The sequence below is a fragment of the Eimeria maxima genome, genomic scaffold, assembly GCF_000499605.1.
Source record: "Eimeria maxima Weybridge genomic scaffold, Emw_scaff497, whole genome shotgun sequence".
Lineage (NCBI taxonomy): Eukaryota > Apicomplexa > Conoidasida > Eucoccidiorida > Eimeriidae > Eimeria > Eimeria maxima.
The window spans coordinates 1-17,500 of NW_013566549.1; the positions used below are offsets into that span (position 1 = coordinate 1).

At 52.9% G+C, this 17,500-nt stretch overlaps 2 protein-coding genes across 2 annotated transcripts in view; one reads left to right on the top strand and one right to left on the bottom strand.

The window, feature by feature from the left end:
* Window positions 1-667: 667 nt before the first annotated feature.
* Window positions 668-5,880, bottom strand: EMWEY_00035430 (hypothetical protein, conserved; the record flags this gene model as incomplete). The annotated part of the gene is made up of 11 exons (XM_013482043.1): window positions 668-724; window positions 1,011-1,089; window positions 1,352-1,467; window positions 1,957-2,100; window positions 2,408-2,534; window positions 2,827-2,999; window positions 3,474-3,601; window positions 3,921-4,068; window positions 4,651-4,959; window positions 5,290-5,539; window positions 5,864-5,880. 11 exons carry the CDS (start codon window positions 5,878-5,880, stop codon window positions 668-670), a joined length of 1,548 nt encoding a protein of 515 aa, XP_013337497.1.
* Window positions 5,881-9,779: 3,899 nt separating this feature from the next.
* The window catches only part of EMWEY_00035440 (hypothetical protein, conserved), a gene marked incomplete at both ends in the record, with an annotated part of 10,194 nt that continues 2,473 nt past the window's right edge, over window positions 9,780-17,500 (top strand). The window contains 2 exons of the mRNA XM_013482044.1: window positions 9,780-11,689; window positions 11,936-17,500. The exon at window positions 11,936-17,500 is cut by the window's right edge and continues 2,473 nt beyond it. Of these exons, the coding sequence (XP_013337498.1) occupies window positions 9,780-11,689; window positions 11,936-17,500 (7,475 nt within the window). The remainder of the gene's footprint in view (window positions 11,690-11,935) is intronic.

The window sequence follows — 17,500 nt, forward strand, 5'->3', positions numbered from 1 at the left end:
ATTATATATATATATATATATGTACTGCAGTGGGGAGTACACTCTACTCTTTCTGTCCACGTTACAGGTGTAAAGATGTCTTAATCCAGAAAGCTGCAAGGCACGTCGACTGCTGCCCGTGTACTTAGTTGAACGTAACTTGTACATTTCAAGCATTCCAAATGCGTCGAGCAAATACGCCCGACAGGCCAACTCCCAGTAGCAATGCGGTGTGCGCAAGAAATGTTTGCGAATGCCCGCCAATAAAGCTCAGATGAATGGGGTGTAATTGAACCCCTTTCAGATAGGTTACTCTAGGTACGAATAAGAATGGTCCTGTCAATTAAATATGCTGACCGCGTGTACGTGGGGGCATCTAAACCCCTGCGATGGAGGTCGGCTGGCAGTTTGAGCAAAGAAGTTGCGAGCTCCCTCCTATGTATATGCGCATATATACGTGAATACGTAATATATGCATATACATCAGCTTAGGGAGATATATAGATATGTACCATATGTACTTACAAACACGCAATGAACATACAAGTGGTCCATTAAAGCCGTCGTATTTGCCAAGATCCAACATTACACCTCAGTTTCAAGCACTATATTTCGTTTGTGCCTTTCCCATGGCCAGTAACAGAAGCAACAGTTCCCTCTGCTGCGGACTTGAGCTTCCCTCAACCATTTACTTCTTGTGAGCCTCAGACAGAAGATTGTCCAGTCCAAACGGATCCGCCACGTCCTGCGGCAGAATAACAGTCCATAAAAAACCCCAAGTCAACATCAACCCACGGGCAACAAACAACATGCGGCGGAGAACGAAGAACCGCCAGACAACAAATTCAAATACAGAGGAATCACTAATCAAAAGCAAGTGCACAACCGCACAAGAAAAAGCAATACACTCGTGAGAAAAATAGGTGCAGACTGATGAAACCAAACAGGCAAGCTCCCCGTATAGCATCGCTGAGCGGGTCCTAAAAAGTGTTTTAATTCTGTCCCACTTCCCTTTCTCCCCCTTTTCTTACCTTTTCGAATTCCACTGGGCCCGTCCTTGTGTACCTCGTTTTATCGGCACCGGCAAATGATGCCAATTCTGAATTTTCTCTGAGAGCAATCCAACAGAAAAATAACAAAAGAAACTTCCATTTCCATCCTACGCGCAGTGCATCCCTCCGTCTATCGGTACTATGCCCGTACAATACACAGTGGCTACAAACACGGCAAATATTATACACAGAGGCATTCGCAGACATACATGACCTCAAAACACAATTCCATGTTGCTATAAACACCCAGGCCAGTCGCATTGTGATAGGTGTATTGGCGGAAATACGCAGGGTTAAACAATTGGTATTATTCTACTTACCCAACGGAGCTTGCAAACCTGTCGCGGCTAAACTGATAAATTCCTGCACCTCCACGCTGGGCAAATAGGGGACGATCATACAAGTTGTACGTATCGTCTTCTCCCCCTTTGTATCCCTAAGCCAAAGACCAAACATCCTCATGACGACAGTAAATAGCTGCCCCAAATCCTCGGGACCAAAGCAACTATTCAATATGAATACGGTAATAATGCACCAACAGGGCAATCGAAACATATGGTACACAGACGTAGAAGGCAACACGAAGGACATAAAAACACTATCCGCCTGCGCGGCCGGTTCCCTTAGCGGCGCAACAACAAGTAGCAGCAGCATGTGAAACAGCTGACGACAGAACATCACGATAGTTGAACCGTGGAGGTACAAGTACTCCCCAACCCTACACCAGATAGCACAGGCGGCAGCTATAGGGAAGAGAAACAAAAGAAGGCTCAAACCGATGCCCAGGGAGAAAAACAAGACTGGAGAATAACCAGAAAAAGGTGCGGTGCATCAACACACTGCCGCAACAACACAGAGCTGCAATAAACACGAATACACGCAAAAGGACACAATAAAGTGGCCTAGCAGGATCTAAAAGACACACCGAATCCGTCCCTCCTCCTTGGTTGAATAGACGCGCATCAAACATCGAGTCCGTGCGTTGTTTCTTCGCATCCACCGGTAGACCCAAGGCAACCAATTCACTGATGTCTCTTTGCGAGTCATCCCTTCGTTTGCCCCTGCTTCTCTGTACACAGAAACAACAGATACACATCGCGAGCATGACAGAAGCAGCACGCACACAACCGACAGACAGAATGGGACAACGGCACCACCAAAACACTGTTTAGACTCCCGTGCGTGTACTTGCAGGTGGTATATAGCCCGTACAAGACTATATGCCACCAGCAAAGGGCAAACAGCATACTAAACAGGACACAGCTCAGAGAAAGGCTTCTTGGTCAGCGGCTCAATCCGGAAGCAAGGACATGCAGCTGTAAGTCAAACATAATCCAAGAAGACAGAAAAAACGGGGAGCCAGCTCATGTTCTTACCTCAAGGCGAACTGCACGTTCAACGTCTTTCTCTCTTTCTCTAGCCAACTGTTCGCGTTGCTGTCTCTCCGCCTCCTCTTCGGCATCTGCCCCAGCAGCGCGCCTCGACTGCTGCAGCAACTGGGCTCTGGAGACACCGCCACACACAGAAACGCTGAACCTCCAGCCCTGCGCCCCTTTACTGCTGATTCCTTTACTGCTGGATATCTATATGAGCAGCAAACGGCTAACACCCCCCCTACGGACAAGGAGGAAAAAAGCCAACCCATTTGTTACTAGTAGTAAACACCACACTCCCCTACAGGCCTCAGTCGTAGACCTAGAAGCCCAGGGTTCAGGTGCGAAACCAAGTCAATGTAGTGCAGAGTCCACGTAAAAGTGGCAAGACATGAAAACAGTAAAGACACAGCCCTCCTGACCTCTCTGCTCTCGCCTGGGCGGCCAGCTGCCTGAGTTGCTGTTCTCTGAGTTCTTCTTCGCGGATTTTCTTCTGCTTTTTAACTTCGTTACGGAGCCTAATCTCCTCCCTCGCCTGACGTTCCGCGATATAGAGGGCTTCGGAAAGAGAAGCAAACTTGTCATTCACTGACACCTGGAACAGACAGCAGCGGAGACATAAATCCGTATTTCCTATAATTCCGTCTCAGCTACTGCTGTTGCATAACGAGAAATTCAATCGGCTGTACATCACCGTATATCGACTGCTACGCTGCCACCTCACGGATGTCGACAAACAAAAACAAGCCAATAAGAAGGGTAAGAAAATTCAAGCGGAGACAACAAGGATACCTCACCACAGTCACGAGAAACACAATCTCAGCAATGTCCGACTCAAGCAATTGTCAGGGCTTGCAAGATAGCGAAAGTAAGACAACGCACCACAGGCATTCAAAAACCGCACACACAAGGTTTAAACAGGCAAAGCAGACCAAGTCAGTTGATCTCTCTACGGAGGAGGACCGAGATGGGCATACACAGGAATCAAAAGGAAAGTTGAATAGATTCGCGCAGTCGTGATAATTGCATGCAGACAAATAAATTGAAAGAGGGCAACTGTGGATCTCACATCTTGCAGGTTCCTGCCGTCTGCAGCAACGCGCTTATCAAGAGGTATGGTATAACCCTTTTGGTTCTTCCAGTTGCTAACGCAAGGGGGAATCTTCCAGTCCTGCTGGTCTTGAAGTGTGAGCTTCCCTGAAGATGAGCACCGCACAACAAGTTAAATGCAAATGAAAATAAGTGCGAATAAGCAAAGGGACAAAAAGGAGAGGCGACGCAATTAGTAGCGAGGAAGACAAAAACCAAACGGGAGCAACAGGCCAAAGTGGGCACAGTCAAATACACAACACAGTCACGCTCGAAATACACACGAGACGCAGACATGGGGCAGCATGCTGCTTCCATTTGCCTTAGCAGCGGCATGAGCACCACACATGCACTAGCAAATGCAGCCGGTGCCGTCGTCAGAAGTAAGTAAAGAATAAGTCGCCCAAAGCGCAGTTAGATTTCTTACTGGTAGGAGAATGCAAGACAGGAGGAGGTGGCGAGAAACGAGCTGCTGGCACTCTCTTGTGTTTAAAACGCGGAGGCTCCAGAGGATCGACAGCTAAATCTTCCAGCCTCAGCAACCGCTGCGCGCAGCCGCTGTTGTGGCCCTCTACCTGTAGACAACAAAACGAGTACACGCACACCGTGATATGAGTAGCATATGCAAAAACTAGAAAAGGAATAATGCGATACGGGACATATCGGTGCGGACAAGACAAACAAACCGCCAGCATACAGCCAGTGGACAGAAAGACAAGTAAACAACAAACAAATGAGAAACACACGAACAAAAAAAAAAACAAACGAACACACAAACAAGCGAAAATGCATGCAAGAAGAAAAGCAAGCAATGGCAAGTAAGCAAACCACACCCTAAGAAACTGTAAACGAAGGAGCCCATGGGCGCGGCGAATGTAAAATCCGCGAATTGATGACTGTGCTGCAGTGCAGGAAGCAGATCTTTACAAGTTCAAATATGCGATATACTGCATGCATTTATGTTACATATACAGGTAGACATGCCGACAGAAGCATACATATACTCGGGCCATTTGCAGATGAAGAAGCCCCAAAAAAACCAGGAAAGATACACACATCTTCACACATGAGCACGTGGCATAAGGTAACGAATCAAATAACATAAACATACGTCCTAAGGCACCACATTATATGGTGTATAAAAAAAGCATGCCTACCGCCTTGGCTGGGGTATATCTGACGAATTCCGCTTCTCTATGCTGCGGCTGGGCTTTGCCTGCGTTGCTTTTCTTTTCGAGTTCTTGCTCGATGGCTTGTTTGGTTCTGAGAAGTTCTTTTTCCTCCTCCTCTCTACTGGGCAATTGGCGAGCGGCCGCCGCTGCCGCTCCTTGCAGCACCACTCCGTTGGCGCTCTCTGGACCGGTGTACACCACCGTCTTTGTGGAGCCATGCCGAACAACTAAGTCGTAAGCCAGGCGACCATCTGCTCCTATTTGCAGAGGCAGGGTCGAGCCCGGTGTGCTGGTCTGGTCACAGAAGCCACAACACGGAAGAGCAGCAAACTTCAACACGTGTGCAGACGGTCCTCTCCATGAACACTCGCAAATGAAAAATCCTTAATACCAGCGACGTTGGTTAGGCAATTTTTTGCTGTATAATAATTGAAACAAATTCGATTTGAAAGATGCTTTTAATTACGGTTCAAAAGACACCCATGAATCGGTTAGTGATGTGTAAACAGCCGCGTGTGCCGAGGGTATCAGTCCTGGTGCCCTGTCTGGTGTTGCTGCATCGGTTTTTCTACAATGACTATCATCTCGTAAACCTGCATTGTTAATTTCGTGCAAAATTCTCACATCCGAACTTTTGCCCATGCCGAGGGGAAACTGCGCGACGAAGATCTCGGGGTAGGCGCCCCCTCCTCCGAAGTCTTCTTCACATCTTGGCACAAATCCCTGGCGGTGAGGGTATGGAGGAATAGCAGTGCTTGTTTTCGCGGTGCTGTTTGACTTGAAAGGGCGGATGGGAGCCGCAGACAACGAATAAGACCCAAGAGAAGCGTCGGACACTAACAGACGCGAGGAGGCGCGTGGTGCCGGCAACCTCCTGCAGCAGAAGAAAGCAAGAAGAGGAATAATATAGTTAATGCATCATGCAACCCATTTCGAAGCGAGAGGAACGGCGCTGCCGCGGTGGTTCTAGATTCCTCCAAGTTGTTCTACATTGGAAGAGGAAATGACTGTGCTGCCTGCTTAGCACGGACAACTACCGTTGCCAAGAGGCACTGCATCGGCATACAGCATGTTGCCACATGAAACATTTTTCTAATAATAAGCTAAAACATAAAAACAGAATAATATGACATGACATGACATATTCATGAGAAGCATTAATGCCAACCAACAAAAACAGCAGCAAGCAGAGGCTTACGTTAGAAAATCTGCCATCTTCGCTTTCCTGTGTTGTTACCTCTTCATCCACTAGCACGTCAACTTTGTTGTTTCCCTTTTCGCAAGTTTGTTCCTCCTTCGAGGTGAACAGCCAAATCCCACACCTAAACCCTACACCCTACAGCCTAAACCCTCGGCAGCAACCCCTTTCGAAGCGAGAGGAGCGGCGCTGCCGCGGTGGTTTTAGATTCCTTCCCTTTGCCTTCAATTGCGGTAAATGTTTCTCTTCAACGACAGAAAAAGGCAGAGAAGAGGTATTCCCTCTCGGATGGGAAGAACTACTGAGAGCCAGGCCCGAGGTGTAGCTTGCTGCGCATGTTCAGGGGAGAAGAAGGATGGTCAGACAGATCTTACGTGTAATGAAGAGCGATAAAAAGGAAAAGTGAGGGAAAATAAGGAAACAATGATGCGAATAAAGCACAAAACTAGGAAAGCAGCCCGCTGCAGGCTACGTTAGCAAACAGCGCCCCTCCCCCACGTCTCGTCTAAGGAAAATGCGACAACGAATAAAGAAAAGCGCAAAACGCTTCTAATTTGTGATATTCAGCAGATTTATAAAATTTTCAATTGAAAAATAATACAACAGTTGGCCCTCCCCCTTGGGCTGCCTACAAACGTACCAGCCCCGACGCTTACAGGGGCTGAGCACAGAACCGTGCGCTACTTGTCACTTAGGAAACTATTAATTTTTAAGCAGAGTAAAAGTGGAATATTGTAAGCTGCACTGCTTAGTATATTTGATACATGAAAGGAGAACATTAAACACTCTCTCGAGGCTTACACCCTGGCTTCCGCCATGTGGCCCGCTGCATGCAGAAGTCGGGCAGGCGGTGTTCTTCAGAGCCGCTACTTTTGCCAGTAAAAACAATCTTAAAATTGTTGCAAATTTGAATTTGTGACCCCAGGTACAAAGGTCCTGACCGTTATTTGGGGGTGCAACGTCCTTCGTGTAGGCGTGCGTGAATACATAGCAGCAAAGAGGGTGCTCGATCTACCAAGAGGGTAGTTGTGGGATTCAATACAGTTAAAATATTTAACATATGAATTGTATCGGGCTGTCAGACGATTTAAGGGTAGTTGTCAAACGCTGTATGAACAACAGCAGCTGGGCTTCTACTAGGGCGAAGCAAGCTCCTTCACACCGTGCTGCAGCTGCAGGCTAGCCTCAAATCCGAAAATATTATATATCTCTTTTTCTGCATTCAACAAGAGTGCAGATAATTGATCAGCCCTTGGTTGGCTCAACACTCAGCGTGCCCCCTCTCTTCATTCGTACGTGTGCGACCAGAGATGCAGACAAACAAAGCTCGAAGAATGCAATTGGTTCCTTAATGAACAAGTTTGTGTTTTTGCGAAGCAGTGATGTGTACATGGAAGTTCAACAGTACAGTGCATGTTCTGTTGTACCAGTATGCGCTAGTTGACTGTTGGGCTCTGCACTTTTCTAGACGCTTGTCGTCTTGCCGCTCTATGTATGCTAGGGTTATCCCGTACTGCACAACAATATTTGGGGGTGGGAGGAACGGAGACAGCAAAACCTGTCAATTGGAAGCTCTCTGTAATGTTGTCAAACTGAGACTTCTTCCTTCAAGTGCATTCTTATGTTTCCCTGCCTTTTACTGAATTGAGTTTCGCACAGAGGTTCCCTCGGTAAGTTTAACACGAGGGAATTTTGCATTTCTTTTCCCGTAAGTAAATGCAGGCGCTGTTAGTACCGGTATGCATTTAAGGCTGGCACTTTCTCACAGCTTCTGTGAGGATAGAATTCAACAATGGCGTTTGGAAGCCGCGTGTCCACATTCCACTCACTGTGCCCATGTAATAAAGTTGCGAAGTGGTGAGGGGCAGGGCCCAGCATCAGTATTTTGAGACCATTTGCCACTTGATCGAGGACTTTGCACATGTTTTTGAGTAGACCTCTAGTCCTAATAGCAACTGGCGGTGCTTATCTACAATGACAGGAATAGACAGGTAAGTTACACCCTCTCCCCGTGGTCACAGATATTGCGACCGCTTTGTATGCTGTGCCAAACATTTATAATGCAAGCTTGGAAAAAGTGAAGAGTGAACTCGAGGCAGATCTGCAGGTGCGGCTTTCCCTTCATTCGACCCTATCCCTGCACCCGTGCACCGGCCTTTGGGTGGGGGCAGGGCACTTCGCTCATCTCCACGTTTTCCCACTGATGCAGGCGAGCGAGTTTTGCTCCCTGGTAACTCAGCTCTTTTATTATGACCGTGATATCCAACTATGTGCCACTGCGTGCCACAAGAGAAGCAGGTGCGCCGTATGGTTGTGGAAGTGGCGTTCTTCTTTCTCATTAGTGAGTATGCATTCTATTAAATCCAGAGGTCGAGCCTACTCCCCCTAAGTTTCGTTATCCGTTCCCAGCCAGATACCGAATGCCCCTTTCCGAGGGGTAGCACTACATTGGACCACTGATTTGTAAATTGCGATTCCGCCTCAGGGGTGGGGTAGCGACCCGTGCTAGTCCTCCCATTAAGAGCCACGCGCCACGAGGAGCCATGACCTTATCAGGTGACCTGGAAGGGCGGACGGGGGGTTTTAACCTCTTACAAACAACTTTCGAGTTGACTAATATAACTCCTGTGCAGCGTAAGACTGTAGCGATCTTACCTCAGGATTGCTTTGAGCTGCACGCAGGAGGGGTATATACCAACGTGTTCCTTAAGAGCAGCTTGCTTACGTCTGCAGTGTCTCGAGCCCTGGGTACAGTTGTATGATTCCTTGTAGCTGCTGGGGGAGAGGATTTGGCCTGTCATTAGCTGCAGCACACAGAGAAGCCCCGGTGCATGCATGGATAACGAAGCCTTCTTAGTTGCATGCGGAAACTTCTTAGACAATTGCTGCACGTTTCTGCTTGTCTTGTGTGCTGGCAACAAACAGAGGTAGAGAAAGCACTCTTGTGGCAGCTGGAGACACATTTGCCAAGCTTTAGCGAAGATTTTCTTCTAACTTTTTTCTTGACAAAGGAAGATCGAAGACTGTCGTCTACGCCTACGACTTCCCTTATATAAGACAACAGCGCTGCTGCCACTGCTAAGTGTTGCATCTTAATGGCAATTAAATAGTTTTATTTAAATATAAATAAAGAATTGTTTAGTGTGCTACAACTCATATTGTATTAACAGTTACTTACCTCGATGAAGGGAAGGGATAGAAAGAGAGTACATAACTACTAATTTAAGGGCGAAGAAAGTTGCCTGGTTAGCATTTATTTAAACAACTTTAATATAAAAATATACAAAAAGTAGTGTAAGAAAGGCAAACAGTAACAGAAACAGCAGCAGTAGCATGCTCCATACAAGAATTGCAGGTGCTGTATATGTCGGCTGCTGCTGCTGCTGTTGCAGCAGCAGCAGCTGCTGGTAGCAGCAAGAAAGTGCATGCGCGTGGCACTCCTTGTTTTGTTATTAAAGACTTTTGCCTTCATATCCGAGTCAAATAGGCCTTATCTGCCTAGACTAGTGACCAACACCAACGACAGCAGCAGCTACAGCAGCAGCTGGAGCAGCTGCGGCCGCTGCTGCTCCCGCTGCTGCTGTGCCATTAGCTTCGTAGCAGCATCACCGCAATGTCTCCTCCTTCCTCGTGGCATGAGGACAGATAAACACCGGTCAGCAGCAAGCTTGGTAGGGACGAGCAGCAGCGCATGCTGGACAGAAGCCGCTGCAGCAGCAGCAACAACAGCAGCAGCAACACCAGCAGCAGCAGCGCTGGCCACATGTATAGGGGCCTCACCAGTTCCAGGGGTAAGAAGGAGTCAAGCAGACGACTCGTAGGAGGAATGGAGTGTCCGTGACTTTACTGTTAGCCGCAACTCGTAACCAGCGGCAGCAGCAGCAGCAGCAGCAGCAGCAGCACGAGTGTGTAGCAGATGGGTGAGATCCTGGACGTGGGGGAGTTGGGGAGCGGCAGTAGCAGCGCATCTCCTGCTGCTGCTCCCCCTTCCTCTGTTGCTGCAACTCCAGTACCACCACCAGCAACAGTAGCGCCGTTAGCACCGTCACCAGCAGCAGCAGCAGCAGCAGCAGGAGATGGAGGAGAGGAGGCCTGGCACTTCGTAGTACAGTCCCTTCATTGTATATTTATTCTTTCTATTAGACCTCGATTTCCTTCCCCCCTCTTCATTCAGGTGTATAGGCAGCTAGGGGGCCTTAGGGAGGCTGTACCCGCTGCTCCTGTGCCTCTATCCTTCCCTCCAGCAGCAGCAACTGCAGCAGCAGCAACAGCAGCAGCAGCAACTACAGCAGTAGCAACTGCAGCAGCGGCAGCAAATGCGGCAGCAGAAGAAGCAAATGACCCTCAAACAACAGGAGGAGGAGAGGGCGCGTCGCCTACAGCAGCAGCAGCAGCAGCAGCAGCACCTGCAACACAGGCAGCAGCAGCAGTAGCAGCAGAGAAGAAGGGGGAAGCAGCAGCATGCTGCTGCCTAGAGACCCTTAGAGGCATAACGAGGGCCCCACACGTCTTCTCTTGGGCAGGAGATGCTGCTGCATGGTTAGACAGTACACCTGCAGCAGCAGCAGCAGCTGCTGCTGCTGCTGGTGGTAATTATGAGGCGCAGCAAGGGGGCACTCCACCATGCCGCCGGCCTGCTGCTGCTGCTGCTGCTGCGCTGCTGCTGCTGGGACACAGCTCCTCTCCCTTGGGGAGCCACACACAGCTGCTGCAGGTGACACTGCAGCAGCAGCAGCAGCAGCAGCAGCAAGAGCAGCAACCACAGCAAGCCGCGCAACTGGAACTTCTGCCTGTGCATGTGCTTGGGGCAGAAGAAAGCAGTAGCAGCAGCAGCAGCAACAGCAACAGCAGCAGCAGCAGCAGCTCAGTTGTGGATGCAAAAGAATTTGTTGGCTGGTCTGCTGTTGCCTGCGGTGGCCACGGGACAGGTTGGTTGGGTGCGTCTGCAGCAGCAGCAGCAAAATCCTCATCATCAGCAGCAGGAGCTGCTGGTGCAACAGCAGAGGGTGCTTCATCATCATCATCAGCAACTGCAGCAGCAGCAGCAGCAGCAGCAGCAGCAGCAGCAGAAATTCTCCTAGGGGGGTCTCCTTGGCTATTTGCCTTTGGAGGGCAAAGCCGCGATGCCTTCGGCCGATGGCGTTTTAATCAGGAGGCTTTCTTGCTGCTGCCTGTACACCGTAGCGTGCTGCGCCCAGCAGCAGCAGCAGCAGCAGCAGCAGAAAAAGGAGCAGGAGGGGAAGCAGAAAGAGCAGCAGAAGGAGCACAGGGAGAAACGGAAGGCACAGCGGCGAACTCTCCTACTTCTGCTTCGCCACGCCACCTTCCCGCTGCTGCTGCCGCTGCTGCTGCTGCTGCTCCAGAAACAACAAGTGCAGCAGCAGCAACTGCAGCAGCAGCAACTCGAGACCCCACAGGAGGAGACAACCAAAGAGGATGGACATGGGTTGGCCTAGGGAGAGATGTAGGCAGCATGCTGCTGCAGCGATCGGGTGCTGCTGCTGCTGCTGTTAGCATCGGCAGCAAGGCGGAGCTGCTGCTGGTGAATGGAGGAACCATCGTTGGAGAGCAGAAGCAGAAGCAGCAGCAACAGCAGCAGCAGCAACTGCAGCGCAGCAGCTCCAAGTTTAATCAGAACATGCAGTGCCTGCTCACCGATACGACTGTGGCGCTGCTGCTGTCGGTACGAAGTGCAGCAGCAGCATCTGCTGCTGCAGCAGATGCAGCAGCAACAACAGCAGATGCAGCAGCAGACGTGCTGCCTCTCCTTGAAACTCAAGAATTACAATTGGTCATGTCAGGACCGCTTCCTGCTGCTCGCATGGGGTGAGGAGCTGCTTCTGCTGCTGCTGCTGCTGCTGTTGCAGCTGTTGCTGCTGCTGCTGCTGCCCGCCTCGGCTGTGGCTGCCTGTTGGTGGTGCTGCTGCTGCACATGTATTCGATGACGTCGCTATGGTGTTGCTTCTTGAATAACCTGTTGCTTCTGCTCGTCTTGGTGGTGGTGCTTGTGCTGCTCATTTTGCTGCTGCTGCTGCTGCTGCTGCTGCTGCTGTTGCTGCTGCTGCTGCTCAGGCATTCTATGACGGCCCTGCGGCGTTGTGGGGGTGGTTGTAGTTTTTTTATATATGGAGGAGTTGGCGGTGAGGGGAAACCCCTTACTGACCTATGGGAACTCCGCCTGTCTATACACCCCGACAGCAGCAGCAGCAGCAGCAGCAGCGGATTGTTCGTGTGTAGGGGACAGTGGCAGCAGCTGACGATAGACAGTGGAGAGATCGAAGGGCCCCTCAGTGATGCAGCACCGCTGCAGCAAGAGAGGAAGCAGCAGCAGCAGAAGAAGAAGAAGAAGAAGAAGAAGCTGCAGCTGCAGCAGACTGTAAAGGCTTCTAGAAGAAGCAGTACTACTGTGACTGCTGACGACAGCAGCAACAGCAGCAGCAGCAGCAGCAGCAGCAGTAGCAGCAAATCTGTTTTGCCGCCTCTTATGTTCCCCTCCCTGGCGGCATTTGAAGCCCACAGCTGTGGCTGCGCAATGCCTTCGCCTCTTCCATTATTGCAGCAGCAGCAGCAGCAGCAGCAGCAGCAGCAACAGCAGCTGGAGGAGGAGCAGCAGATACAGCCCCCCCGCAACAGCACAGCGGCAGGTAACAGCAGCTGTAGCTGCTGCGGCTGCTGCGGTTGCTGCAGCTGCTGCTTACCAGCCAGCGGTGCATCGCCCATGTGTTGCAGCTCGCAGCTGGCGGATGCTCATCGCAGCTGCAGTAGAAGCAGCAGCAGTAGCAGCAGCAGCAGCAGCAGCAGTAACAGCAGCAGCAGCAGCAGCAGCGCTGATGTGGGCCGCTGCGGACCGAGCCACCATTCGGTTCTTTTTATATGTGGAGGATTTAACGTTCCTGCTGCTGCTGCTGCTGTTGTTGCTGCTGCTACTGCTAACGGTCTTGCTGCTGCTGCTGGTGTCAGCAAACGCCGCACTGCTGCGCGGGCGGCTGCGAATACGCCAAGTGCAACAGCAGCACTAGGCGATGCAAGTGCAGCAGCAGCAGCAGCAGCAACAGCAAAGAGCCCTTATAAGGAAGGAAGCGTAGCAAGGAAGGGCTCTGTGTTGCGTCGATGCAGAACTGTGGGGCGAAGAACTCTTATCTGTCTTGGATTTAGGCAGCAGCAGCAGCAGCAGCAACTCCTGTGGATGCAGCAGGTACCGCTGCAGCAGAAGCTGCAGCCGCTGCAGCTGCTGCTGCAGAGGAAGCAAAATCAGCTGCTAAATGAAGACGCCTCCGAAGGCCACGAACAGCAAAACACTGACAGCGCTGCTGCTGCTGCGCAACCACCAGCAGCAGCACAAGCAGCAGCAGCACAAGCAGCAGCAGCAGCAGGTTGTACAGCATCTCCTGACTGCGGTGGAATCCACCTCGACACTGGCCCCACAGCGGGTGCAAGCAGCAATAACAGTAGTAATAGCAGCAGCAGCAGCAGTAGTAGTAGTAGCAGCAGTAGTAGTAGTAGTAGTAGCAGCAGCAGCAGCAGCAGTGACGGCGGAGCCCTTTTGGAGGGGGAAGCAGCAAATTGCGGCGCTGTAAGCAGCAACGACACCAGCAGCGGCGACAGCAGCAGCGGCGACGGCAGCGACGGCGACGGCAGCAGCAGCGACGGCGACGGCAGCAGCAGCGACGGCGACGGCAGCAGCAGCGACGATGCAAGGACAAGTAGCGACGGCAACAGCAGCAACAGGGGCAGCCGCTCCAGCAGCAAGGACAGCCGCTGCAGCAGCAGCAGCAACAGTAGCAGCAACGAAAACAGCAACACCGACGACATCACCACCAACTGTAACAACAGCAGCAGCAGCAGCAACAGCAGCAGCAGCAGCAACAGCAGCAGCAGCAGCAGCATCAGCGCAGCAATGAACAACCATAACAAGAACCAGATTACTATAGGCAACATCAGCAACTCCAGGGGGAGCAGCAGCAGCAGCAGCAGCAGCAGCAGCAGCAAACCAATTACTGCTGCACCATTTGGCCTCTGGTACGCTGGCGACAACAAAGGAGATGGGGAGACAGAGGACGGCGAATTGCCTCCCTCTGCTGCAGACAACCCTCCTTCTGCTGCTGCTGCTGCTGCTGCTGCTGTTACTGCTGCCGCAGCAGCAACCTCAGGAGAGGCTGGGCGCGAAACAACTTCAGCGGCGCCAGCAGCAGCAGCAGCAGCAGAGGGGCAGCACAAGGAGGCTGTGGGCAGCACACACGGAAGCACCGCTGCTGCTGCTACCTTGCCGCGGCCGCAGCAAGAACAGCAACAGCAGCAGCAGCAGCAGCAGAAGCAGCAGCAGCAGCAGCAAGGTGGGGGAGGGCGCATGGCATCTGTTTTAGAGCGGCTTCGGAGGAAGCTGCGCGACAAACCGTCAGGAGCTGCAGCAGCAACAGCAGCAGCAGAAGCAGCAGCAGCAGGTACAGGAGAAGCAGCAACATCAGGTGGCGCAAAGAAGACTGCAGGCAACGCAGCAGCAACCGCAGCAGCAGCAAAAGGCAGGCGTGGAGGGGAGCCTGCTGCAGCATCCACTCTTTTAGAAGCAGCAGCTGGACCCGCAGCAGCAGCAGCAGCAGAAGCCGATGCAGAACCTCTGGACAACGGGAGTGTGGGGTCCTCTTTGCTGCAGCTGCTGCACAGCACGCCTTCTTGGCCCCATGCAGCAGCAGCAGCAGGACCAGGAGCAGCTGCAGCGGGACTCCCTGAATCAGCAATGACGACAACAACAGCAGCAGCAGGAGCAGCAGCAGCAGGAGGAGGAGGAGGCGGTTTAAACAAGAGCAGCACACCAAAGCCTGGAGACCCGCCAGGTGTGCAGCGGAATTCCTCCAGCAGCGGCGGCAGCAGCAACAGCAACAGCAGCAGCAGCAGCAGCAGCAGCACCCGATTGTGTTTTCGGCTACAGAAGAGTCCTGCTGCACTGCAGCACATTCGCCGCTGCAAAGCTTTGCTAGAGAAGGACTTAGAGGAGGGGCAGGAGTTGGTGCTGCCCCCCGAGTGGGAGCGGCAGCTGCAGCAGCTGCAGCAGCGGCAGCAGCAGCAGCAGCAGCAGCAGCCAGTCCAGCGTCCCCCACCACCCCAGTGGGCTTCGGCTTCCAAGACTTCGCAGCAGCGCACCTCGCAGCAACAGCAGCAACAGCAGAAACAGCAACAGCAGCAACATCACAGGCAGACGCAGCAGGCGCAGCAGCTCCAGCAGCAGCAGCGTCAGCAGCAGCAGCAGCTACATCACAGGCAGCTGCAACAGTCGCAGCAGCCTCCGCAGTCCATGCAGCAGCATCAGCTCCAGCAGCAGCAGCTCCAGCAGCAGCTGCTCCTGCACCATTGGCAGCAGCAGCAGCAGCAGGATAATCCTAACCGCCCCCTCTTCCTTGAGATCCCCCCTCCTCCAGGCCTGCAGCAACTGCAGCAGCAGCTGCTGCCACCTCAGCACCCTGCGGCGGCGGCAGCAGCAGTAGCAGCAGCAGCAGCAGCAGCGGCAGAGGGTCACCATCTACCCGTCTCCTCAGCACCAGCAGCAGTGCATGCGGCGGTTGCTGCAGCAGCAGCCGCTGCTGCTGCTGCTGCTGCCTCTGCTGCTCCTCCCGCTGCAAATTGGTGTGGCAACCCTGCACAGCAACAGGAGCAGCAGCTGCAGCAGCAGCAGCAGCAGCAGATGCTGTTTCCCACGCATCAGCCACAGCCACAGCAACAACAGCAACAGGTATTATTCCAAACGCCGCAGCAACAGCAGCAGAAGCAGCAACAGCACGTGGTGCAGCAGCAAAACCATCAGCAACGCCGCCAACAGCAGAGGTTGCTGCAGATGCCGCCGCCGCCGCAGCAGCAGCAACAAACCCATCCCCACCAAGGGCAGCAGCAGCAGCAGCAGCAGCAAGCGCAGCAACATCAGCACCAGCGAATGCAACCGCATCAGCAGCAAATGCAGCAGCAGCAGCAGCGGCAGCAGGTGCAACTGCAACAGCACCGGCCTATGCAGCAGCAGCAGCAGCAGCAACGGGAGGAAGGAGGAGGGAACTCTCAACAGGTGGGACCCCCATGGAGGCGAACGCAGATGCCCCAGTACCCATCTGAGTTGCTGCAGCAGCAGAAGCAGCAGCAGCTTGCTGCTGCTGGTGGAGGAGGATCTGGTGCTGCTGCTGCTCGTGAGCAGCAGCACAGCAGCAACCTGCTGCTTCCAGCACTGCCACCTCCTCCTTCGCTGCTGGCAGCGCTGCAGCAGCAGCGCCACTCCAGCAGCAGCGGTGATACCGTGCAGCAGAAGCAGCAGCAGCAGCAGCAGCAGCAAAAGATGCCACAGAACATGGAGATGCTTCTCCATAAAGGCCGTCAGTTGCTGCTGCAGCTGGCAGCAGACGCGCACGCAGACGGCGACGCCTTCGTAAAGGAGTTTTGCCGCTTCTGGGGCAGCAGCAGCAGCAACAGCAGCAGCAGCAGCAGCAGCAGCAAGGAGAGCAGCTCGCAGGCTGCTGCTGCTGTTCAGTCGGCGCTGCCGCATAGCAGCAAACCCAGCAGATTGGACACCTGCAGCAGCAGCAGCAGACACAGCAGCATCACCACCAGCAGCAGTAGATATAGCAGCAGGAGCAGCTGGAGCAGAAACAGCAGCAGGAGCAGCAAACGGACACGTAGGAGGGACAGCACCAGCCTCAGTAGCGGAAGCAGGCACAGCAGCAACAGCAGCAACAGCAGCAGCGGCAGCAGCAGACGTACAAAGCGGTCTACAACACGATCTGCACGGCGTAAGCGGACTAGCAGGAAGCAACGCCTCTCTGCGAGGAGCAGAAGGCGCAGCAGTAGCAGCAGCAGCAAGAGCAGCAGCAGCAGCAGCAGCCGCAGCAGAAGCAGAAGCAGCAGCAGGCGTACCGTGAGGCGAGCAGCAGCAGGCATAAGGGGCAGCAGAGCCTTGGTCTCTCGGCGGAAGCACCGGCGCCGCAGCAGCGGCGGCAGCAGCAGCAGCAGCAGCAGGCGAAAGGGCAGCAGCAGCAGCAGCAGCAGCAGACGGCATCGTTCAGGAAGGCACCATGGAAGCCACCGCAGCTCGCGTGTTTACAGCAGGCAGCAGCAGCAGCAGCAGCAGCAGCAGCAACAATTTCCGGTGCGGAACAAGCCAGAGGACTCCTTGGTACCGGCCGCACCGCAACAGCAGCAGCAGCATTTGCAACAACAGCAGCAGCTGCAGCAGCAACAGCAGCAGCAGCAGCTTGTGCTGCAGCGGTTGCTGCAGCAGAAGCTCCATCCCCTACCCGAAGGTATGAGGCGTTTGCTTCCCCCACAGGCTGCTGCTCAGCTTGCTGCTGCTTTCCCCTCCTCAGCAGCACTTCCTTCTGCTGCAGTTGCTGCTGCTGTTACTACAGCAGCAGCAACTGCAGCAGCAGCTGCTGCAAGCAGCAGCGTGAATAATGCTTATCCCTCTGGCATCCCATGGAGCTGTCTCCGTCAGAAGCAAGAGCTGCAGCATCAACAACAGCAGCAACCGAAGTCTCCTCACAGCAGCAGCAGCAGCAGCAGCAGCAGCAGGATAGGCCTAAAAAGGGGAAGAAGAAGCCACATAAATTTACGGGGGAGAAATTCATCAAGAGAAGAAAATAAAAGAAGAAAAATTCAAAGACACAG